The sequence below is a fragment of the Artemia franciscana genome, chromosome 9, assembly GCF_032884065.1.
Source record: "Artemia franciscana chromosome 9, ASM3288406v1, whole genome shotgun sequence".
Lineage (NCBI taxonomy): Eukaryota > Metazoa > Arthropoda > Branchiopoda > Anostraca > Artemiidae > Artemia > Artemia franciscana.
The window spans coordinates 20,813,192-20,838,467 of record NC_088871.1 but is presented as its reverse complement, the minus strand read 5'-3'; the positions used below and the strand labels follow the sequence as shown (position 1 = coordinate 20,838,467).

The window sequence follows — 25,276 nt, the reverse complement described above, 5'->3', positions numbered from 1 at the left end:
AGAATTTTCATATTTTATTTCCGGAATTTTTGAAACTCCTGTATTTTTGTATTCACTATTTGATTTGACATCCTCAATTAATAGCCTGAAATAAAAAAAAACTGTTGTTTTTTATGTTTAGCGATGCTAAGCAGCAGGGCCAATTTTGGCCCTGGAACTTACTTAGTACTTAAGTAAAATTTGTACGTACTTCATAAACTGTACTACACAAATGTGGAATGCTTGTAACAACAACGAATAGTACCCAGATCAAATAAGCCTTATAATTTTCAAAGTATATTTACATCCTGATCATTTTCTTAAAATAGTAGGTGGGTAGTTTTGTGATACTTACACTCTACTTTGACGGCTATTTTCTTGCTCACAGAAGGTGGAACTCCATTGGAAGCAATGCAGAGGTAGTTACCCATGTGAAGTCGACTAATACGAGTAATGTTCAACACCGATCCATCGACGATGAATGCTAGAATTACTTGAATTAATTTTTTGAAATATAATAATTATTATAGCTTTGTGTTAAAAATAGAGAAATTATGAAATAAAAAAAACTGAGATGACTAGTTACCAATTACCGCAATTAGCGGTACTTAATCTTTATCAAACAGCTCGTGGTAACGAACTGTAGTAAGGAGCGACCCGGCTCAATAGTTAACAAAACTTTAAAAAATGAAGTTTTGATAATAAGAGATACATTAAAAGAATCGGATTTTTATGCTGATTTTAAATATATAAGTTTGATCAAATTTAGTCTTACTCATCAAAAGTTGCAAGCCTGAGAAAATTTGCCTTATTTTGGAAAATCGGAGAAACACTCCCTAAGTGTCATAGAATTTTGACGAAAATCACACCATCGCACTCAGCGTATCAAAGAACCCTGTTGTAGAAGTTTCGAGCTCCTATCTACAAAAATGTGGAACTTCGTATTTTGTGCCAGAAGACAGATCACGGGTGCGTGTTTGTTTGTTTTTTTTTCCTAGGGGTCATCGTATCGACCAAGTGTTCCTAGAATGTTGCAAGAGGGCTCATTCTAACGGAAATTAAAATTTCTAGTGCCCTTTTTAAGTGACCAAAAAAATTGGAGGGCATCTAGGCCCCCTCCCACGCTCATTTTTTCCCAAAGTCAACGGATCAAAATTTTGAGATAGCCATTTTGTTCAGCATAGTCAAAAAACATAAGAACTATGTCTTTGGAGATGACTTACTCCCCCACAGTCCCCGGGGGAGGGGCTGCAAGTTGCAAACTTTGACCAGTGTCTACATACAGTAATAGTTATTGAGAAGTTTACTGACGCTTTCAGAGGGATTTTTTGGTTGGGGGTGAGGGGAGGGGGCTAAGTGGTACTACCATTCCTTGGAGCAATTTTTCATGGGGGAAGAGAAATTCAATGAAGGGGGCGCAGGATTTTTCAGCATTATTTAAAAAAAATTAATGAAAAAATAAATATGAAACGGTTTTTTCAACTGGAAGTAAGGAGCAGCATTAAAACTTAAAAACGAACAGAGATTATTACGCATATGAGGGGTTTTTGTCCTCCTAAATTACTTGCTCTTTACGCTAAATTATTTTTAGTAATTTCAACTATTTATTCTACGGCCTTTCGGGTTCAGGGGTCATTCTCAAAGAATTGGGACAAAATTTAAGCTTTAGTGTAAAAAGTGTATTAACGAGTGGACAAAACCCCTTATATACATTATAAAAATATACGAAACTAGAAGTTCGTTACGTAAGTCAATTCTTAAGGTATGTATATTTTTACTAATAAAAACTTCCGTTAAAAATTAAAAGCTTTAGTTGCCTTTTTAAGTAATCAAAAAATTGAAGGGCAAATAAGCCTCCTACCCAACCCCTTTTTTCTAAAATCGTCTAATCAAGACTAAGAGAAAGCCATTTAGCCAAAAAAAAAAAATTATATGCAAATTTCATTTAATAATTTCAAAAACGTTCAGAAATTAAATAAAAAAACTAGTTTTTTAACTGAAAGTAAGGAGTGACATTAAAACGTAAAACGAGCAGAAATTACTCCGTGTATAAAAGGGGCTGTTCCCTTCTCAACGCCCCGCTCTTTACGCCAAAGTTTTTTTTTTAATAAAGTAGATTTGAGAAAAAGAGTCAAACTTTAGCGTAAAGAGCAGGGCGTTGAGAATTGAACAGCCCCTTTCATACATGGAGTAATTATTGTTCGGTTTAAGTTCTAATGTCACTCCTTAGTTTCAGTAAAAAAAAATAGTTTTTTTATTTAATTACTGAAACAACAAGTCTTACAATAAAAGAAAAAAGGCTAAATATCCTCCAGAGCCATTGATGACGCAGAGGGTGGCAAATCAGCAATTTTGTCACTGGTCTTCTTTACGGGGCTAGTAGCAAGCCTGTCGTCCAACCTTACGGCATTAAAAACTAAACCTGGGCTCCATATTGCCAAGCAGAGTATCAATCATTTTCGCAGCCAAAGCAAGAGTAATATTAAAGAAAAATAAAGCAGAGCTTAGATAGGTAGGCTTTATCACTAGAATGGTTAAGGTCTTACCTCTCAGGGAAATCTCAGTATGTTTTGGTTAATGATCCTTCTTCTTCTACTTTGCGCTATATCAAAAGATTTCCCCTAGGACTCTGTGCCTGGACCACTTTTTTTCTTGATTTATATTAAGGATCTTGTTGATGGTCTTCATCCCCATGTTTACCCTGTCCTTTTCGCTGACTGCAGAAACTTTTTCATTGCTGCGGTGGATCTACCATCTGCCGCTTCTGTAGCCCAAGGTCCTCTTGATAAAGTGAAGGAGTGGTGCTGGTCAAATGATATGGTTCTTGCAGCCGGATGGGTATTGTCATACATTTCAGGACCCCTTATCGTGCGTGTGATGTACAGGCGACAATCATCCTAGCTTACGGGAATGATATTATACTACAAGCGACTATGGTGACATTTCTTGGCGTGTTTCTCGATTGTTTTCTTTCTTTGCTCATTTCAAAGAGCCCGAGATAAAGCGATGAAGGCTATTTTTCATCTCCCACGGATATATCCTTCTTCTGATCTATTTAGTGACGGTGGAATAGCTCCGCTGGATCATATTGTGCGTAAAAGTAATCTTTATTTAGTGTATTCTGCTTTTCTAGGTACACTTCCACCGTCTCTGTAGCAGTTTTTCTGACGAACAGGCTCAGGTAGGGACTCTTCTTCTTGCTCCTAGGGAGCAAGCTTGCTTCTGGGGACGTGGTTCTTTCCGCTTGTTTTTGTTTTTGTTTGTGTTACGTTTAGTATAAAATAAATGATGATGATGATGAGGCATAATTGGACTCCTTGGTTTCTTATTTAAAAGCTAACAATACCCATAATGACTTCTTTGGGAGGAGGGGAGAAGAGATGCGAAATTTTCTGTCCGAACAAACTCTAGAACTCCAGTTTTTAATGAAAACTTACTCTACATAGAGCGTTTTAAATCAAGTTCATTCTTTTATGAAATTTGTAAGTCTACTGTCTCTACCCCAACCTTCCTTTTATTTATTCCTTTTCTATTTATTCCTTTTAGTCAGTACATCAAGAGTAAAAAGAGCTTTGGCTTTTGCAAGATAAACGTACATATTTGAACTTACTATCCCTATTTTCAATGAAGAATGTGCTGCCATCTTCTCTTTTCCAGCTAATTGTCGGTTTTGGATCTCCAGCCGCAGCACAGCGTAGACTAACATCTGCTCCTTCATCAGCTATTGTATCCGAGCTTGATAAGTAATCTAATATATCAGGCGGGACTAGAACAAAAACAATTAAATTAATTCATTACTGACTTTTATAATACATTTTTAATTTCAATTAAGCAAAGAACAAAAAGATTCAATATACAATCAGTTTACGGGGTTATCACCCTGAGATACAATGTAAATACTTTCGGGCAAAGAAAAATATCAAGAATATTTAAAATGAAATTCAAGGTTATGGTGTTATTGTGGTAATATTTAGACTAACTAAATCCATTTGTTTTCAAACAGTTCGTGGTAACGAACTGTAGTAAGGAATGACCCGGCTCAATAGTAATCGAAGCTCTAAAATACAGAATTTTGATACCAATATATACATCAAAAGAGTCGCATTTTTATGCTGATTTTAAATATATAAGTAATTTAAAACAATTTTTTTATACAGTAGATAAATCAAAGGAAAGAAATTTTATGATGATTTCAAATATATAAGTTTCATCAAGGTTAGTCTTACCCATCAAAAGTTACGAGCCTGGGAAAATTTGCCTTATTTTAGAAAAAAGGGGGAAAACCCCCCTAGAAGTCATAGAATCTTAATGAAAATTACACCCTCACATTTAGCGCATCAGAGAACCTTACTGTAGAGGTTTCAAGCTCCTATCTGCAAAAATGTGGAATTTTGGATTTTTCGCCAGAAGAAAGATCACGGATTCGCGTTTATTTGTTTTATTTAGTTTTTTTATATCTAGGGGTGATCGTATCGACCCAGCGATCCTAGAATGTCGCAAGAGGGCTCATTCTGACGGAAATCAAAAGTTCTAGTGCCTTTTTAAAGTTTTCAAAAGATTGGAGGGCAACTAGGCCCCCTCCCACGCTCATTTTTTCCCAAAGTCACCGGATCAAAATTTTGAGATAACCATTTTATTGAGCATAGTCGAAAACAAATATATATGTCATTGAGGACCACTTAATCCCCCACAGTCCCCCAAGGAAGGGCTGCAAGTTATGAACTTTGCCCATTGTTTACATATAGTATTGGTTAGACGAAACATAATGCCGTTTTCAGGGGATATTTTTTCTGGTGGCGGAGGGGGGGAGAGTGTTGGGGGTTGCCTGAGAAGATCTTTCCATGGAGAAATTTATCTTGAGGAAGAAATTTTTCACGAAGGGGGTGCCGGGTTTTCCAGCATTATATAAAACAACAATGAAAAATCAAGTAAAAAAACAAGTTTTTTCAACTAAAAGTAAAGAGCAGCATTAAAAATTAAAAGAACAGAAATTATTACATATGTGAGTGGGTTCTTCCACTCCACAATACCTCGTTCTTTACGTTAAAGTATTTTTGGTATTTTCGAAAGAGCTATTTATACTAATTAAACGACTTTTGTGGTTCGGGGGTCATTCTTAAAGAATTGGAAAAAAGTTCAAACCTTAGTGTAAAGAGTGAGGTATTGAAGAGAGGGTGAACCCCCTCATATCTATCTACATATATATATATATATATATATATATATATATATATATATATATATATATATATATATATATATATATATATATATATATATATATATATATATATATGTATATATATATATATATATATATATATATATATATATATATATATATATATATATATATATATATATATATATATATATATATATATATATATATATATATATATATATATATATACATATATATATATATATATATATATAAATGTAGTGTCTGTCCGTTACATTATCTTTATCGATACACTGTCTGTCTGTCACTAAGTATGACTCCGTATATGAAAGGCACTTTCCCTCTTCAACGCCCCGCTCTTTACACTATAGATTTTTACTGTTTTAAGAGGTGGAGTTAAGAGAAAGAGTCAAACTTTAGCGTAAAGAGAGGGGCGTTGAAGAGGAAAAGCCCCTTTCATATACGGAGTAATTTCATATAAGGAAGTATGCACATATTGCCTTTTCGTCAGTTGTACATCCCCCTCATCATGCCCTGAAAGTTTCCACTTAACATTCTTAAGTCATTCATAAAATTAAAAATCTTTATTTTGATCTGAATTTTTCTATTTCTCATAATATCAGGGGAAAAAACGTTATAACCGAGATTACCGAAAAAAAATGAATTCAATTCAAAGAAGATTCCTGCAGTATACTGATATGCTGCAGTATTGAACTAGCTCTCAAAGGGATTACACCTGTTTGAACTTTTGAATTGTTTGAACTTGATTCCTTAGCCACGAATTAATTCAGTAACTACAGAAATTGTGCAACCTGATTCTTGAATTTATCGCACGATCAGATTTTTGGCGTTTTGAATTGGGAAAATTAGATACGATAGCCAAGTGTGGTGTGTAGAGAAAATTGGATATAATTTGCCTGCGCGTTAATTACACTTTTTAGTGTAGAGAAGGACTAGCAGCTGGGCCGACTTCGCACAGTTTGGACTGATTATTCACTTGGATACATTAGTGAGGCTCGGCCCTCACGGAAAGATAAGTTTCTTTCACTTTATATTCTTTCATTTACTAGGCATGAATCCTGCGAACATTAAAATCGGTGATTTATTCCGAGCCAAATTTGCGGGCTACCCCTCTGGCCAATTCGAATCCTAGAGGTAATGACGACGAATACCAGAGACTGCAAATTTGCTGTTTTTTGCTACGGCAAAAAACACGTTTTTTGCTACGGCAAAAAAAGGGGCTGTTCCCTCTTCAACGCCCTGCTCTTTAAAGTTTGACTCTTTCTTTCAACTGTAATTTTTAAAACAGTAAAGACCTTAGCGTAAAGAGCAGGGCCTTGAAGAAGGAACAGCCCCTTTCATATACGGGGTAATTTCTGTTCGTTTTAAGTTTTAATGTTGTTCCTTACTTTCAGTTAAAAAAAACTTGCTTTTTTTAATTGTTTCAAAAACGATCAGAAATTAAATAAAAACAGAAGTTTTTTAAACTGAAAGTAAATAGCAACATTAGAACTTAACACAAAAGAAATCATTGCGTATATGAGGGGGTTCATCCCCTCTGCAATACCTCACTCTTTACGCTAAAGTATTTTTAGTAATTTCAAAAGAGCTAGTTATTTTAATTAAATTGCCTTTGTGGTTCAGGCGTCATTCTTAAAGAATTGGAACAAAATTGAACTTTAGTTCAAAGAGTGAGGTATTGATGAGGGGACGACCCCCCTCCCACATACTTATTAAAAAGATACGAATATAGAAGTTCGTTACGTAAGTTAATTTGTAAGTTACGTATATATATTACTGAAAAAAACGTTCGTAAATAAAGCTTAAAGTTCTATTGGCCTCTTTAAGTAACCAAAAAAATGGAGGGCTAAAAAGCCCCCTCGCCCGCCCCTTTTTTCCTCAAGATCGTCCGATCAAAACTTTGAGAAATCCATTTTGCCAAAAAAAGTAAAGTTAATGTACAAATTTCATTTAATTATTCATGTACGGGGATCTAAAATCAACACCTGCATTAATTCAAAAGCGTTCAGAAATTAAATAAAAAAAAACATTTTTTTTAACTGAATGTAAGAGGCGACATTAAAACTTAGAACGAACAGAAATTATTCCGTATATAAAAGGGACTGTCCCCTCATCTGCGCCCCGCTCTGTACGTTAAATTTTGCCTCTTTTTCATAACTCTACTTTTTAAAACAATGGAAAACTTTAGTGTAATTAGCGGGGCGTTGAAGACGGGAGAGTCCCTTTCATATATGGAATAGTTTCTGTTCGTTTTAAGTTTTAATGTCGCTCCTTGCTTTCATTTAAAAAAAAGCTTGTTTTTTTTATATAATAAGGATAGGCTTTGGCGCGTTTTTCGTTGTTTTTGTTCTGCAATAAGTATTTTTCTTAGCTGTATACATACTTCCCCGTGAAGATTTTGTAAAACTTTTTAGCAAACAACACCAAGTATCAATTGTATTTCCATAAAAAGGGATTGTCAAATCATAGGTTTTATTCTCCTTTTGGTTTTGTTATTTTTGTCTTATAAAGTTTACTTCTTTCTTAAGGGATTTCTATTGTTGATCAAAAAAAGAGTACCGCATCTAAAGTATGACCCCTTTCTCTACTATAGACCCCCCTAAAAAACGTTAAAATATATCCAGATACCTAACTGAAAGTTAATAGTTCATTGGTAGGTCGGTCGGATTACATCTTATAACAGTCTGGAGAGTCCTGGAATGTCTTGAGGAGGATTTTGCCTCTTGTATTCCTTTATGTCTTCTACTAGTCCTGAAACCTTTTCCCATTTTCTTTTTGTTGGTTTTAAATTATTAATAATTATTATTATTTATTTTAAATTATTAATAATTAGTAATTGCCAGTTTTTGCAAATAGTGTTTTTGTGTTTATCAAATCCAAAAGTTCAGCTGGTCGGCTCTTCTGACGAAGATATTCTGAAACAAAATTAATATTAACATCAGATTCCTTATTTTATGCATTTTTTTCAAATAGCAGTCGTTACCCTAACAATAATCCCCCTCCTTGGTGGTCCCATATATAGCTCTAATAATATATTTCGCTGCTATTTCGTGAATTGTCATCTTCTTTGTTGAAACGAATTTGCTTAATTGCAGGCCCGATGAAATCCAGTTTCTCCTTAACAATTGATTACAATATCGGCTAAAAATATTGTTTGAAATTATTTTAAAATGTCACTAACTATGGGAGGAAACAAGATAACCTGATTAGCAGAAACAGCAGCATATTAAAAAGTAAATATTTTATTGTTTTAGTGTGTTCTGTATATATATATATATATATATATATATATATATATATATATATATATATATATATATATATATATATATATATATATTCCATGGCTATATCTGGTACACTCAGGAGGGTATGGGCTGCATTGTAAAAAAAACGACCACCAGTAACAAACAAGATACAACAAACAAGTAAAAAGGTAGAAAAAATAGGTAAGATACTTTGCATCAAGTCTTATCTTTTTTTGAAGTAAATAGCCCTTTTCTTTCTTATTTTTAATTTGAAGAAACCCGAGTGTTCCTAGCCAGTTGTTTGGCGAGCTGGATTTGCAATACTATCTCCTTTGAGGCTTGGGTTTCAGTCTTATTATTACTATTAACAACTGAATACAGCACAGCACCAATCCACCTCAGGCCAAGACAGCTTTGCACGCTAATCTTCCATACCAATCTGTTCAAGGCCTCCTTCTTTACACCCTCACAAGAAGTTTCGAGTCCTGGTGTCACTAATTGTTTGTTTGAGACGAAGATCAACAGTTTAACTCTGTAAGATCAGCCAAAGTAAATCGAAATGGATACCCAGAGAAATCTAGGGAAGAATTCATGAGAAAAAAAACGAGAATCGTCAGATGATTTGTCTCCAACTAAGCATAGTACTCCCATCTGAAGGCAGAGAACCGAGAAATCAGTAACTGTCCTATATGGACCAGTCTAATCGTGAAATAACTTTTGAAATAATCTCTAGTTGTGGTAAACTCAGTCGTTTTGTAATTTTCGTAGTCTTTTTCGTAATTCTTACGATATTAGATTAATATTTTTTTTTTGCTTTTAATTAAGCGTGTAATTATGTCTCCAGACTTGAAGCTTACGATCACGACAATTTTATTGGTTTGAGATTGCCCAGAAATTTTTATAGCTTTGCAAGTAAACCTTACCAACAACGCTTAAAACGGCAATTCTCTTTCTCATCGGTTCTGTATTGATCTGACACATGTATGTACCAGCATCTCTTTGTTTTACTTCTTTTATGCGTAATGTCCATGTTTGTTCTTCATCATGACTGACTTGAATCCGCGAATTTCTCGTGATTACACTATCTGCTATAGTGAGGATTGTTTGAGTGTCCACCCGAAGCCATGCAACCTACAAAAAGTGAAAATATCATACTAACTTATCAAAAACTTTTAAACTCTAGTTTCTTTCTTAGATTGACTAAATAGCTTGCTTATGTTGTGAATTTTATTTCCACTTCTGACTGATTCACCCGCTCCCTCTCGCTGCATATCTCACTATTTATTTCTGATTGAGTCCAGTGGTACATTGTGGATGACAAAATTCATTTGATAGGTGGAAATTACTAACTCTCAAAGACTTGATAGTTATCTTGGATGATAATCCAAGCCAACTGGTTGGTGGTGAGTAATATAGGGTTCCGCAAACAACACCAGTTCTACTTACTGAAAGTAAATGAACAAAGATCTAACTCCGAAATGATTATTTAGGAAAGAGGAGGGACTAGCTGGAATTATCACATCCTCCCGGTTACGAACCATATACAAATTTACTTCCCCTGCTAGTTTAAGCAGTCCCGAAAAACAACATGGGAGCAGGTCTTATATTACGTTATTATTTTTTTCTTATTAAGAATATCTAACTTCCCTCGTGTGCAACTAGCCACTGATACGGTGCCAAAATTCTATTTGGTTCTTTTTGTGGTAAATAAGTCTAGTCTTATATAAGTCTAGAAAATTAATTGTAATAAAGATACGAGAGCACTGCAGTCAGGAAAAGATCTTTTAAATACTACGTACCCATTATAAAAAATATAATTGTGTTATTGTTACCAGTTACTTGCTCTTCCAAAGAAAATCATATTTAAAAAAATGCTAATTCTCTATTACGACCTCGTGTTGTAAAAGTATTATCAGTACGGCGGTTTAGTCATTGCTATATATATATTGAATCTATGGGTGCTACCATAAAACTTCCTAGGGGAGAAGGCAAGCCTATCAGGGGCTTTGTTTTTACCATGATTTAATTTGAGACATTTCTCATATTGTTTTATTCTGAAGTATGCTTCTCTTTTAGAAGAGCAAAACTCTTTAAATCTTGAAAATTATTTATGATTGAATCTTCCACGCTTTTTGGTCACATGTAAAATCCCTTCAAACTTTAACCACGTTATTTTCCACAAACCTCAGAAAATAAATCATAATTTAGCTTCTTAAGCCTCCTAAGGCTGAGGCACATAAAGAGTCTGAAGCGACAGCGTAGCATGGCTTTTCACTATCTAGTCATCAAATTGTCATTTTTATGGTCAGTTTTATTATTTCCGACTTGTGGGAACAATAGTGCATTTATTCATTACATACTACTGTAGTATATAAATCACTTACGCAATTTGTGGTCACATGTAAAATGCCTTCAAACTTTATCAAATAATTTAATTTGAGAGCTAGGAAACTATTCCATAATCCAAGTAATTTTCCAGAAGCTGCAGTAAATGAATGATAATTTAGTTTTTGAGCTTTCTAAGGCTTAGGCAGATAAGGGTCCGAAGTGACAGCGTAGTATGTCTTTTTGCTGTCCAGTCATCGAATGGTCATTTTACCGTTCATCAGTGTTATTACTTCTGCCTTTTGGGAACCATAGTGTTCATTATAGACCTCCAACTGGGATCCAACTTCAATCAAATAATATCATCTCTCGTAGTTTTACGAGTTAAAACTGAAACATAGGGACCATTTTTATTAAGGTGGGCCCTTTTTTGGTGTTTTCACTGGAAATATCAGAAAAACATATTTTTTTTTATAGTTTGAAGACCTCATTTTTGTGTATTTTTTTGAGAAAAAGAATAAGATTCTTCCCTTTCTCCTCTACATTTTTGTGAATTGCTACCCCTGATCTGAAAGAAGGATTTTCTTCATATAATGAAGAAAGTTGCATGGATTTCTCCAACTCCTCTCATCAAAATATCGATCTCTCTCCAGATTTTGTTAGTGCTTGGAGGAGGGCGGGAGAAGGAAGTCTCAAATCTAAGAAAAAATGATATATATTATTTATTTTTGTTTTTAATCCTTTCTCTCTCTAGTAAATCGAATCACTTTTGGATAGTTCGAAGCACAACATCCGGAAATTGATGATTCAGCTACTAAGGGTGACCAGTCACTACACTATGAACATTGATAGAGAATCCTACACATCTAACGCTTCTAGGTTTGCAAATTATTTTGTTGATCTCTTACTAATATTTTCAGGGACTGACTAGCTTAATCAGCTATGCTGAATTATTTTTTCAAGCTTGTAAATTTTTTTTTGGCATTTCATGGCTGCTTAATACGTACCTGATTATTTTGGGTGGAATAATTTTTGCTAGCTGACACTTGCTTCCTCGGGATGGCAAATAACTGGTGGCTAAAATTGTTAGCTTTCAATTGAACTGTAGATGAAAGTCTTAAATTTTTTGTATAAGGCGAGCTTTAGATGTAATAATAGAATGGAAATGTTTAATAACCCCAAACTTCAGTATAGAAATAAATCTTCTTATTTTACTTGAAGTAGTGATATTCCAAGTTTATTATGCATTTTTTTTCTATAACTTTCTTAAAAAACAAGCAAAAATCATTTTAAATAAAGAAGCTTTCTGATGGTATAGCGTGAAGTTAAAGCTTAAAACGAGCAAAAATTTAGTGATTCGCAGCCTATGCAACAGATATCTAGAAAACTAGAGCAAATAAACCGATTGACTATATTACTGTGTGTTTGTAGGATTAAGCAAAACTAGCTGTTTACTGAAAACGCAAAATAATAGTGAATTCTTTATACAGTAGCAGCATAAAACACTTATAAAACATTAATACTTTTGAATCCTTGAATTTTGCTCAACTAAGAAACGCAGCTTCACAGCTAAACACAAAGATGCACGGCTAAACTTAACAAAATTAAACGGATTGTATGTTGAAAAGAGTTGGAAGAGAGTCAAACCCACGTAAAGAAAATATCATATGAAGGTTTTCAAAACAATGAACATATCTATTCATTCTCCTAAGCAAGATAAGTGCCCAATTTGCAGTAGGCAGAGGAGCCTTTCATTGACTGCAGTAAAAGCGGAAAAGAAAATTATTGTGCAAATTGGGTTCCAACGAAACGTATACTGTTCTACTAAACTTAATGAGAAAAATAGGACGTTCTGACGAAGATCTACTTTATGACCGACTGTTGCGGCCGTCACTTTATGAACCAGTTCTTTGCTTTATAGTTGGATATCTAGTAGTAACTCTGCCGAATGTACAGGAAGTACTCAACATTCAGGGCACACGCAACGAAATTGGTAAAGTAAGGATGTTTGCATTGAAAGACCAACAAAGAACGTGACTGTCTTTACGATCAAGACATGACACAACATTCACCTTTCAGCAAGAATAGATCCATGTCTGTTCACATTTTATGTTATTGACGATCACAAGCATTGGAATCGCTTCAACTAGTTAAGAGTGGATCTGAAACAATATTTTCTTTTTTGAAGATAAAAATGATCCATTCTGTACTCTCTGAAGCTTATCCAAAAGTTTTCGTACTGCCAAGCAAAGAACTAAAGAGCCAAATTTTAACGTCTGACGAGAGGTTTGCAATTAAACGGCCAAAAATGCTTCTCTTGTAAAATCTATACATTTAAAAAATGATTTATCTATATATTAAACTAAACCCCTTGTTTCTCTTTTAAATCCCCTATTTTGTAATGGTGCTGTATTAATAGATATTTCATGGAAAAATTCATTATGAGATTTTCATATATGCTCTTTTTGTGGGTTAATTTAGTGTCTTTGTGCTATATTTGTCACAGTAAATTTATTCATTCATCGTAGTAGCGTTAGTGACGGATTCGATCGCGAATTTTGATTTATAGCCAGGATACAGCTAAAAGGCAACTAGCTGAATATTCAAAGACGTGAAGTGATTTTAGCGGACATCCAGTCAGAAATTGGCACATCTTGTTTCAAATGGTTTGTAAAGTCCGTATATAATTGCACAGTTTTAATGGATGATGATTTGCCAGCTTTTGTCAGCATTTGTAGCTATGAATATTTATGTATAGCACCTTATAATGGCATAGCTTGTGATAGGAAAATCTACACATTTTTCTGGAGCTTTTTGGAAATATAAGAAATTCGCTTTGCAACCAAGATTTCTGTCGGATTATCTTGGAATACAGTCATTAGGAAGTCACAAATAAAGCCAGTTTGTGATTGCAAAAGCTTTGTTTACTTATTGTGTTGCGAGAGCAACACTTTGGTTTTGTCCCGGTTTTTTTTTTTTTTTTTTTTTTCCTATGCCGCCGATCTTAGCTTATTCCTGGAAACTGGTAAGGGTCTAACCTGTGCGGTTCTTATGGAAAGTTTGGACCTCAGGCTGGATTGATGAATATGACATTACATTTTGGAAAACTCCGCAGAACTCTTGCCTGGGGCCAAAAAGGATGGTTTTTGCTTGTCCTCGAGCCAGAGCCTATGGTGTGCGAAGTGAAGTGGAGTTATATAGCCTATGTCAGAGTGGAGTATCTGAAGTTGTGCAGCCAAGCTTTCGTTTCATCAAACCATGTTTCTGCTTTCGAGTGGAAAGCTCCGTTCTAGCAGGCAAGCAGGCAGGCACCAGTTTCAAGTTGAAGATGGACTAAAATCTATAAGTGTTAAATATATGCGGTAGTTCCCCGGCCCCACAGCCAATATATCTTCTTTGAGTGATAAATAGAAAAATTTACAGAAACAAAAAAGTGTGATTTTCCCACGGGTCCGAAAGTGCTGCCATCTATTGTTTCTAGCCATTTCTGTTCGTGATTTCAGCTGACTTTACCATTCTTTTTTTTCTACTTGGGATTGCAATAGAGAAATGGTATCAGATATACCTCTTAAACTTTAAAAGTTCTCTCATTGCTAAAGAAATTAGAGCTTATCCTTTGCTCCCTTCTAAGTGGTGGTGTTAGAAAGTTGGCCTCCGGCAAAAAAGTCAACTTTTGAACTAAGACAGATAGAATTTTTTTTCAATGACAATCGATAGACCTTGATGAGCTGATCAAAGTATATGTCATCCATTTTTTGTTACAAAAATTCCTTCATGACATACACCAGTTTAAAAGTTTCAAGGGGTTGACAACTTCAGTGGTAAGGTACACACTTGAACCAAAAATAGGCCGATACCAATTGTGAGATGATATGTAGGGGACTTCCAAGCAACAGTCGATTATTAGCTTATAATCATCTTTGGCAATGAGGGGTTCGCAACTTTTGCTGATTGGTGTACCTTTTATCTGTTTCTGGTGTAATTGATGGTAAGAATAACTTGGTTCCCGATTGTAAGACATGTAGGGGAGTTGTAAGTAATAATCGGCTGTTAGGCTACAATGACTTCAGCGACAAGGGGTTTGGAACTTTTGCTAGTTGGTGTACCCATTCTTTGTTTCCGGTGAACTTGGATGTATATCCCGGGAGAGGGACTTGTAAGTAAGAATCGGTTGCTAGAGGAGGCTCACGAGGGGCTAAAAATTTGTGCAAATTGGTACACATCTATGGAATCAGGGACCCAGAAATTTCCTGTAATGACTCGCCATCCAATAATAAGCGATCCGGGATGGCGAGTCATTACAGGAAATTGATGGGTCCCTGATGGTATTTTGATCCTGAAAAGTTACAGATAGCTTTATAATACCAACTAGATTACATAAGATAATGTTCCAAGTTTCCATCCGTCACGATGTCTACGATTGAAAAGGATAAATTTCAACCGGCTGCAAAGTGACATTTAGGGGCCTAGTAAGTAATAATCGGCTGTTAGTGTGGACCTCGGGCCGAATTGATGAATATGACATTATATTTTGGAAAGCTCCGTACTACTCTTGCCTGGGGCCAAAAAGGATGGTTTTTGCTTGTCCTCGAGCCAGAGCCTATGGTGTGCAAAGGATAAAGTTCAACTGGCTGCAAAGTCAATTTAGTCCCTTCTTCCAATATTTTTTTTTTTTTTTCAACCCTGAGGAATAGCCTTTGATCATCTGATTACTGATTGTGTTATTCTTTGTCTCTCACGGAAGAGGGACTTGTAAGCAAGAATGGGTTGCTAGAGGAGGTTCATGAGGGGCTACAAATTTGTGCAAATTGGTGAACATCTATGGTATTTGATCCTGAAAAGTTACGGATAGCTTTATAATACCAACTAGATTATATAAGATAATGTTCCAAGTTTCCATCCGTCACGATGTCTACGATTGAAAAGGATAAAGTTCAACTGGCTGCAAATTCAATTTAGTCCCTTTTTCCGATATTCTTTTGCTGTTGTTTTTTCAACGCTGAAAAATTTGATCATGTGATTACTGATTGTGTTCTTCTTTGAATATGCCGTTTTGAAAGCTTTGATAGTTTTGACAACTTCAGCATTTAACCGATAGCGAAGAAACAAAACCAAAGTGTTGCTCTCGCAACACTTTAATCGGCAAAGCCGGACAAAGATTGCCGCAACACTTCACGTTGCCCAGGCAACGTAGGTCTAGTTACCATTCAAGTCATATTGTCACATTGTTGATCGTAAAACAATATACTAGTTTCAAAGTGTGTAATAGTTATAAAAAAATATGAGGTAATAAATTGTTGTAGAGGAAAGGTGTTTGATGGGATACAAGTCCCCTTGGTATATTAGATACTTTTGTATATTTTAGGTTATAAAACCACTCTTTACTTTCATGTAAAAAATTTAATTTTTTATGCTGAAGAAATGCACTTGAATGATTTTGATTTCAAGTGACCGTACAATGGAAACAAAGTATAGCTATGGATTTTGGCTAAGCCCATGATAAAAAAAGAAAACAAATCCAAACCCTTAAGTAAGGTAAATCTTTGGATATATGAGGGGGTTGCCTTAGTTGCCTTCTAATCTTTTTAGTCACTTGAAAATGGCCCTAGATATTTTAATTTTGGTTATAATTAGCCCTCTCTCGATATTCTAGGACCATTTATTTGATACGATCGCCCCTGAAAAAAAAAACATAAAAAACGAATAAACATGCATCCGTGGTCTTTGCTCTGGCAAAAAAAAAATCCATATTTTTACATACGATGATTTCACGCAAAATCTGATGGCGGGATTTTAATTAAAATTCTTTGAATTTTTAGGGGTGTTCCCCCATTGTCTTTTTCGAAAATCAGGCAAATTTTCTCTGGTTAGTACTCTTGAGGAAAAGCAGTAAACTCAAAGAATCTTATATATTAGGAATCACCACAAAAGACAATTCTCGTAATATATGTATTGGTATCAAAATTCAATTTTTTAGACTTTTGGTTATTACTGAGCCAAGTCGCGCCTTACTTACAGTTCATTACCACGAACGGTTTGATCTTCTTTGTGATGGCGATTTTTATTCCTTTTTTTTTTGATTTTATGAGAAATAAGAACACTTTGCTTGAAATAAAGATTTTTTTTTGGTTACGTGCAAATTATGTTCTTGTCATTAGAAGACTTCGGGGTCCTGACATTAATGGTTGTTTTACTCTTGGGAATTTTTTTTTCAATTTATTTCTGTTCATCTTTTGTTTAATGTAGCTCTTTACTATCCTTTAAAAAGATTTTTTTTGTGGAAAAAGAATCTGTTAATTAGTCAAGCGAAAAGGTAAGACTAATGTGTAAAATTCTGTATATTGTTTGTCTGTATTGTCTGTATAATTCTGTATATTGTATATTGTATCTCTGCTGTATAAAGTTTCTTATTTAAAATCAAAACATTTAGTCAAGTCATACAAGCCAGGAGTTAATTGGTACTACGTCAAAATTTTTTCCGTTAGATAGGTTCATGATCGTGTTTATACTAATTATGTAAACAGGCACTTATAATGTTTCATTGCATTAACAAAAGCTTTGCGAAAATTCTGGAAGGCAATTAAATTTATTAATAGTCTACTTCGTTGGTAGTTTTCAAACAGACTATTTGAGACATCTTTTGAAGAAGAAACAAGTTAGTATTTATATAAAAAAAAGTAGAAGAGCGACTAAACAGGAGCCGTTTATGGAGTAGTAGTAGCAGTAGCTGTAGTAGTAGTTGTACTAATAGTAATAGTAGTATTAGTTATAGTAGCAGAAGTAGGTAACAGTAGTAGTAGTAACATTAGCAGTAGCCCTGAGTGTTTCAACCTAATAATCTCAGCCGTTCTTAAGATATTGCTCATGCCCCATTTTGATTACTAACTTACGTATAGTGCTTTTTGATTTAGTTTTATATCAAAATAAACGTTCCCTGAAAGCTTCTATTTAATGCCCAATTTTATTCCTTGGGTATTACATCTGTGGCATAATGAAAATTAGAGGCCCTTAGACTGTTTTGATTGAGTTCCATAGAAGTATTGCCAATAGTAGTAGTAGCATTTGTAGTAGCAGTAGCGATGAAAATTTCAATTCAATACCCACAGCTGTATCTGAGATAATGCTGACAAATCTTTTTGCCAACCTGCATGCGCCTAGTGCCTTTTCATCTGGGTTTACATACCTTTCAACTCTCCCTGAATGTATTAAATTAACAGCCTATTCAGTGCCTGAGATGTTATATCTTGTGATTTTTGATACTGAGATGTTATCATTTTGACAATTTGGATGCACCTGAACTCTTTTGAGTTAGTTTATCAGTAGCAGTAGTAATATTAGTTGTACTAGCAGCAGCAATGGTAGTAGTGGTAGTAGTAATAGTAGTTGCACTAGTAGTAGCAACATTAGTTACCCGAAAACTTTTAGCTTAGTACCCTTAACCTTGGCAGCAGTAGTAATCATAGTGGTATGAATAGCAGTAGAAGTAGTGGTAGGAGTAGCAGCAGTAATATTAGTAGTAGTAGTAGCAGTAATGGTACTCACGTAGTGCCAGTTGGTTAGTTCAATATCCCCCTCAACATTCGCTAAAAGCTTTCCCTTATTACCTTAGTCTGCACCATTCCTCTCAACATTGGAGTTTTCATCCTTATAACCTTATCCTTATTAATCGTAGCAATAGCAACAGTAGTAATATTATACATAGGATGCATTTTGTTTAGTTATCCCCCTCAAAATGCCTTGAATGTTTCAATTTTATGTTCTACGACGATCCTGAGATAATGTTGACATGCCCCTTTGATAGTCTGCATGCACATAGTCCGTTTCCAAGTATTGAAGCACCCCCCCCCCCGCAACATTCCTTAGAAGCAACAGTAATACTACTACTACTACCAATACTACTACCATTTTACGAGCCATTTTACCCATTTTACTACCACTACTGCTACGTTTTACGAGTCTGGAAAAATTCCAAGAAGGGTTCGAACCCGGTAAAGTTCACCCCCCCCCCCTTGGATACGGGTTTGGCACTATATTCATGTTCCTACTACTACTTTTTATGCTGCTACGACTACTGCTAGTATTACTATTAATACTCCTCCTACTAACTACTACTACTACTACTACTACTACTACTACTACTACTACTACTACTACTACTACTACTACTACTACTACTACTACTACTACTACTGCTACTACTATTACTACTACTACTACTATTACTACTACTACTACTACTACTACTTATACTCCTACTAATACTACTACTACTAGTACTACTACTACTACTATTATTACTACTACTACTACTAAAATCACTACAGCTACTACCACTACTATTACTAATAATCCTACTAATAATTCAGTTTTTCATCATCATTTCACTGGATTTGGGAAAATTGGCTCCTACTTTGACTCCCCCCCCTGCAAAGCATTTTGACGAAATTACGCCACTAATTGGGGGATGGACTTGGTGCTCTACTAAGAATGTAGTTGCAAACCATGAACTAGATGATCTCTGTTCCCTTTTGAATCAAAATGCTTATTAAATTTAAAAATAAGTGCATCACATTTACAAGGTGTTCATTACGAGGTATTCTTGCAAACCTACAATTCAGGCTTTCGGACCATAATTATTACAATGATACCGTTTTATACTTCCAAGCTTTTCCACTTAAGGAATGGCACCAAAAGCGTTGTTTTTATTGCTGTATGACACTTACGGATGGTAGAATTGACAAAACGTACGTAGATATGAGCAATAGGTTTCAAATGAGCTATTAAGCATCGCTCTAAAAAGTTCTGGTAGCCCACTATCCCCAGCTTTTCCACTTCATATGTGGCACCAAAAGTGCTGTTTTTATTCTCATTTGGAACTTGTTGATATTGGAATTTACACGACTAACGTAGATATTGGAAATAGGCTTTTGAACGAGCCATTTAGCGTCTCTTCATGATGTTCTGCTACCCCGCTAGCACTTGAAAAACAAGAGCTAAGAGCTCGTATGGCACTTGTGACGAGGCAAGAAGAGCTAAGAGCCAAGAGCTCATATGGTATGAGCTCTAACAAAATTCTAAGAATCAATAGATTGATTTAAAAAGAAAATCAGAGGCTTAATGCCGGTCGGGATTTAAAATAAAAGCTCTGAGTCACGATGTCCTTCTAAATATCAAAATTCATTAAGTTCCGATCACCAACTCGTAAGTTATAAATACCTCATTTTTTCTAATTTTTCCTCTCCCTTTAGTAAATTTTCACCAGGATTGGATTGTCTAGAGTATATTTCTGTGGGGGGGGGGGTATTTCTCCGTGGAGTTAGGGCCAGATATACTGGGATTCTTTTAAAAAGCGATCAGAGATTAAATATAAAAAAAACAAATTTTTCAACTGAAAGTAAGGAGCAACATTGAAACTTAAAACGAACATAAATTATTATGTATATCTAGGGGATTGCCTCCTCTTAAACACCTCGCTCTTTACGCCAAAGTTTGAGTTTCTCTCAATTCTTTCAGAACGACACCTGAAGCACAGGAGTCGATTAGTTAGAACAATAAGAATTTTTTTTCAGTACTAAAAAGCCTTAGCGTTAAGAGTGAGGTGTTAAGGAGGAGGCAACCCCCTTCATATTCTTAATGATTTTGGTTGGTTTTAAGTTTTAATGTTGCTCCTTACTTTCCGTTGAAAACATTTGTTTTTTATTTAATTATTATGCAGAACGAATTTCATTTCATGACATTGGAATACTATAGAATATATGAGCAGAAGGAATAAAATTTATCAAACTGACAAAAAATTAATTCGCTTTAATAACTGTGCACAATATTAATCCTTACAAAGATTTTTCTAGTAATAATTTATTTTGGTAAGTTAAGTTTTTAAAGACTGTTTCTGGAATTGGGAGAAAATTACTTTCTATAAGAAAGGATACCAATTTTCACTTTGGTAAGTATGCATAAAAATTGAATATGACAAGGTTTCCTTACCTGTTCTTTTCTTATGGGAATCATTAGAGTTATAATTTTCTAAGGAAAAGGGGAGCAACAAGTGCTTTAAATTTATCAGAAATACTAATAACAACATTAAAAAAATACATTTTATTACATTCTATTACAAATCTTAGTTTTGCTTTTGAGATTAACATTTGATAGTTTCAGTAAACAAATGCATAAATATTCAATTTAGTCTGACAAAGATTTTTATTTACAACCATTTTAAGAAGGCAAATTATAGAGAATATTTTTGTATGAAATGAGAAATTAGGTGCAATATTGATTTTATATAAAACATGTTAGTAAAATAATATAACAAGTTTTATTTTTTTTTATTTTATGCCTAAAAACGAGAAAATTATCCTTGAATAAGTACACAAAACTTGCTTAATTAGGTATGCAAAGTAATTAAGATTTCCTTAGCGGAAAAAAAGGAGTGGGTTACTTTTGTTTATTAGAAATAAATAGTAAATTTACTTTTGGAAATATAGATTTTTGGATGAAAAAATGATGATAGTTATTAATTCTTAATATAATCTACACTGAAAATAGTAGCGGCGAATATGTGCTATAAATTCATGTTTTAATTATAATTCTTGAATTAGAACTCTGTAAAAAGGAAGTAAAATATTTATTTTGGTATTTGTATGACAAACGCCCTACCGTTCAAGTTATTCATTCACTGACGCATTATAGAACAGGTTATTTTCGTTAGTTTCTTTAGCTTAGCGTGAGACATGACAAAGAGAAGTGTCAGAATATAAGGAAAATATATAATATGGGCTATATATTGGCACATTTGGGGGTGGAGGATGTGAGTAAAGTATATAGACAGTGTGCAGTTAGAAAACAATTCTTACTATATAATATGCTGAATAGTTGTAACTAACACATTAGGCATGCAGACCCGCTATACTTTCCCCATGCCATTGTGCAAATATATAGCCCAAATTGTTTTTAAAGTATTATATTTTTATCTCACTTTGGTATATTTAATTAGGATTGAGTATCAGAGAAACATATTAGAAGAATATTAGGTAGGGCGTTTGTCATGCAAGTACCTTTATTTTTTTATTAAAAGTTAGGTATTAGGTATTTATTTTTGTGCCAATTTTATTAGGAAGAAAAGATATGAAAGCTTAGGGAATAAGAAATTACATTTAGAATTATTTTTATTGAAGCCAGATATTTAATTTGAATGTAATACGTTGTTCGGCCAAGAACAAAAAAGTTCCGTTATATTTTCCGCAATGAGAACCGACCCAACCCTAGAAGTCTAGACAAATGTCACACAAGTAGCTGAGAAAATTCTTGTAAAACTTATAACTATATTCTTTCTGAAATGAATACAAAAATCTTGTTTACTGAACTGTTGTTACTACTTCTACCAATATGTCATTGTAGCGTTAAGCCACCCAATGCTACCACAGCAGATCCAAGAAACTGGTCCTCACTCCCCCATCAGTTTAGAGTGCCTCGGACATTGAAACAAAAACATTTTTCGGCCCCTGAACCCACCTTAAGTCTATTCCCACTTGAAAAGGCGATTTCTAAGATTATTTTTTGATTATTTCAAAATTACAAAGTTTTTAGAGCAGTAACACATTTTCCTTAGCGCTGTCATGTTTAACCATGAAAATAAAGAAGAATAATCGATTCATTAAATTAGACTGCCCTTTTCTTCCACAAAAATTTAAACATTAAGAATCTCTTAATTCCTAGAGGCAATAGCACCTTCAACAGAATGCTACACTAAAATCTAATCTAACCTAACTTGACCTAACCTTTTTTGATCAAAAAAGCCAAATTAAGATTATGCTTTGAAAATATGTAACTTATTTCTCCTGATTGTTCACTCACGATTTTTTTTAAATTAGGTACCAGCTACTGCCAAAAACTCCGTAACTTTTTGTTTTACCGTTTAAACAATTACATTTTTCCTGGTACTCGTTGAGTACTGAGCCTTACTCGTTGCTTCCTCCCGTGGACTTCGTATTTCCTTTTAGTAATTTCTTGTCACCACTTTTGTTATTCCAACCCAGGATATTCTCTTTTTTTATTTAGCCCCAATTTGACTGCTAAAGACTACAAATTATAAGTGCCTATTGTCCTTCCTGCGCGAAACGTTTCTTAACAGTCCTAGTGGCGCCAGATTTCAAAAATATTGAGTGGCGAGGAGGGAGGGCAAAATTTTGTTTCAAAATCGGAGGGGAGGATAATTTGCCATTTCTAGAAAACTAGAGGGGGAGAAAAACTTAGGCCTGATGCCACTAAGGTGGGCTAAACTTCGTTTTGTAAAGTAAGGACACATTTATTTACTTTATCACATATTAAAAAAATTATTCCCTTGATTCATTCATAAAAGTTGAAAAGTATAAGTGTTCTTTAAAAGTCATTCTCTTAAAAAAATTGTTTTAATTTCTAATGAGAAAGGAACAAAGGAGTACATTAATTTTAAATTTAATTCCTTGAAGCCGTTTGTTCCCATGAGCTTCCTTTATAAAGGTAGGCAAATACTGAAAAATCTGAAATTGATCACTTTTGTTTAGGCCTGCTTTGAAGTTATAAAAGACGACAAAATAATACGTTTGAAATGAGTTTTTCCAAATGAAATGTAAATTGTTTGTTTGCAACCAACTTTTATTTGCTAAAAGACTGATTTCAAAAGTCTGATAACTTCAAATTAAGAATATCACGATGCGAAACTGATTTAATAACAGTGAAATAAATTTTGTTTGTAATAGTGTTTGATTCAAAAGTTTGCGATTCTTAAATATTGTTTGATTTAAAATTAATAAGAACGAATGATATATAAGACTTGGGACAAAATATTGCCAGGAACAAAAAATACAAATTTTTGAAAGCATGAAATGGAAATATGTCATTGAAAGTTCTTCAAAGTTTGAAGTTGACATCAATTTCACATTTTTAAAATCATTTTGAGTACTGGAGGAAAATATTTATCGTTCTTATTCATTTTTTCAAGTGTCATATTCGTCAACAAATTGAAAAAACTGTGTTGTATTTTGGAATTCCCATGCAACTGAACAACAATCAAATCAACCCCGTTTAACTTAACCCTAATTCAACTCAACCCCATGCAACTCAATCTTATTTAAGTCAACCCTCGTGCATTTTAACCCCTGTTTAACTCAACCGTCATACAGCTCAACCCTATTCACCTCAATTCTCGGTCAAATCATCCCTTGCGCACCTCATGTAAATCAACCCAACTTAGTTCATCCCAATTTGTCCCAACTCTAATGCAACTCAATCCCCATTTATTCCAACTCCATTGAACTCAACCGCAAACCAATCCAACCTATACTAACCTAAGACTTGAATGGGGGTTGATTTAAACGGGCTATTAATTGCATGGGCTTTGGGATAGGTGGGGCTGAATTAAATGGGGTTGAGCTGCATGGATTTGAATTGGATAGAGCTTGAGCTGCATGGGGGCTCCCTTGAATGGGGTATAGTTAAATGAATATTGAATTGCATGAGGTTGAGTTGAGTCGGGCTGAATTGACTGGGATTCAGCTACATTGGAGTGAGCTGAATGGAGGCTAAGTTATATAGCGGTTGAGATGAACAAGGGTTAAGTTAAAAAGAGTTTGAATTACAAGAACACTGCATTTTACGCTTCGTGGTTTTGGTTGAAGGATCAAACTAGGAATCATAGCAATTGGGATCAGCTAGGATCAAACTAGGGATCAAACTAGGTAGTAGCAAAACATTTAGGAACTATTTACCACAGTCTAGTCTGTATTGTGGATAAATGAAGCCCAAGAGAAAAATTTCCCCGGTTTTATTTTTTTTAGCCTCCATTAGATACAGCAGAAATTAATTTCCAATTACCCTGAATAAGTACATGTACAATTGAAAAAGTGTAGCATATTAAGTTTATCAACTTTAGTTGCACAAGTTTATTAACTTTAGTTGCACCCGGGTAAGGCTTTAGCTGCTAAATATGCCGTTTTTAATCAGACTTTAATAAATTGTTTGACAAAACACTATACTTTCAGGCTCTTTTCAGCAAAATGCGAAATCAATTGAATAGCAGACTAGCCTTCAAAAGCTAAAGCAGAACAGATTTTCAATTAGGTTGTTCTTGCGCGGTAACATGGATCATGGGTCATGGGTAGCGCAATAGCTCTGCCAAAGTAAAGAGCGATGTGGGCACAATGTATTATTATAATTTTTTAGACCAGGGCACTTCATGTGAAAGGAGTTGCCGCATAAACTTAAAAATGGCTCATTTGATTGGAAATCAAAAGGGCTAATGTCCTTTTTAATGGTCAAAACTGATTCAGCCCCCTCCCCGCCCGTCTATTCCCCAAACATATATAATCAACGTTTTGAGATTTTTCTCAAAACGTTGAGGTATTTTTCTCAGCGTAGTTAAAAGGTCCGAAATTATGTCTTTAAGGATGACGACGCCCATCCCCCACAGCCCTAAAGGCAAATGTTGTAAATTATGTCCTTTATAATAGTCGGGAGTGATTGAAGGACAACCACCCCCACCACG

At 34.5% G+C, this 25,276-nt stretch overlaps 1 protein-coding gene across 1 annotated transcript in view; it reads right to left on the bottom strand.

Annotated features, from left to right (window-relative positions):
- The window catches only part of LOC136031140 (lachesin-like), a 129,929-nt gene that overhangs the window by 68,462 nt on the left and 36,191 nt on the right, over positions 1-25,276 (bottom strand). Inside the window, exons 3-5 of the mRNA XM_065710460.1 lie at positions 9,357-9,564; positions 3,590-3,745; positions 335-463 (exon numbers count right to left, since the gene is read on the bottom strand). Of these exons, the coding sequence (XP_065566532.1) occupies positions 335-463; positions 3,590-3,745; positions 9,357-9,564 (493 nt within the window). The remainder of the gene's footprint in view (positions 1-334; positions 464-3,589; positions 3,746-9,356; positions 9,565-25,276) is intronic.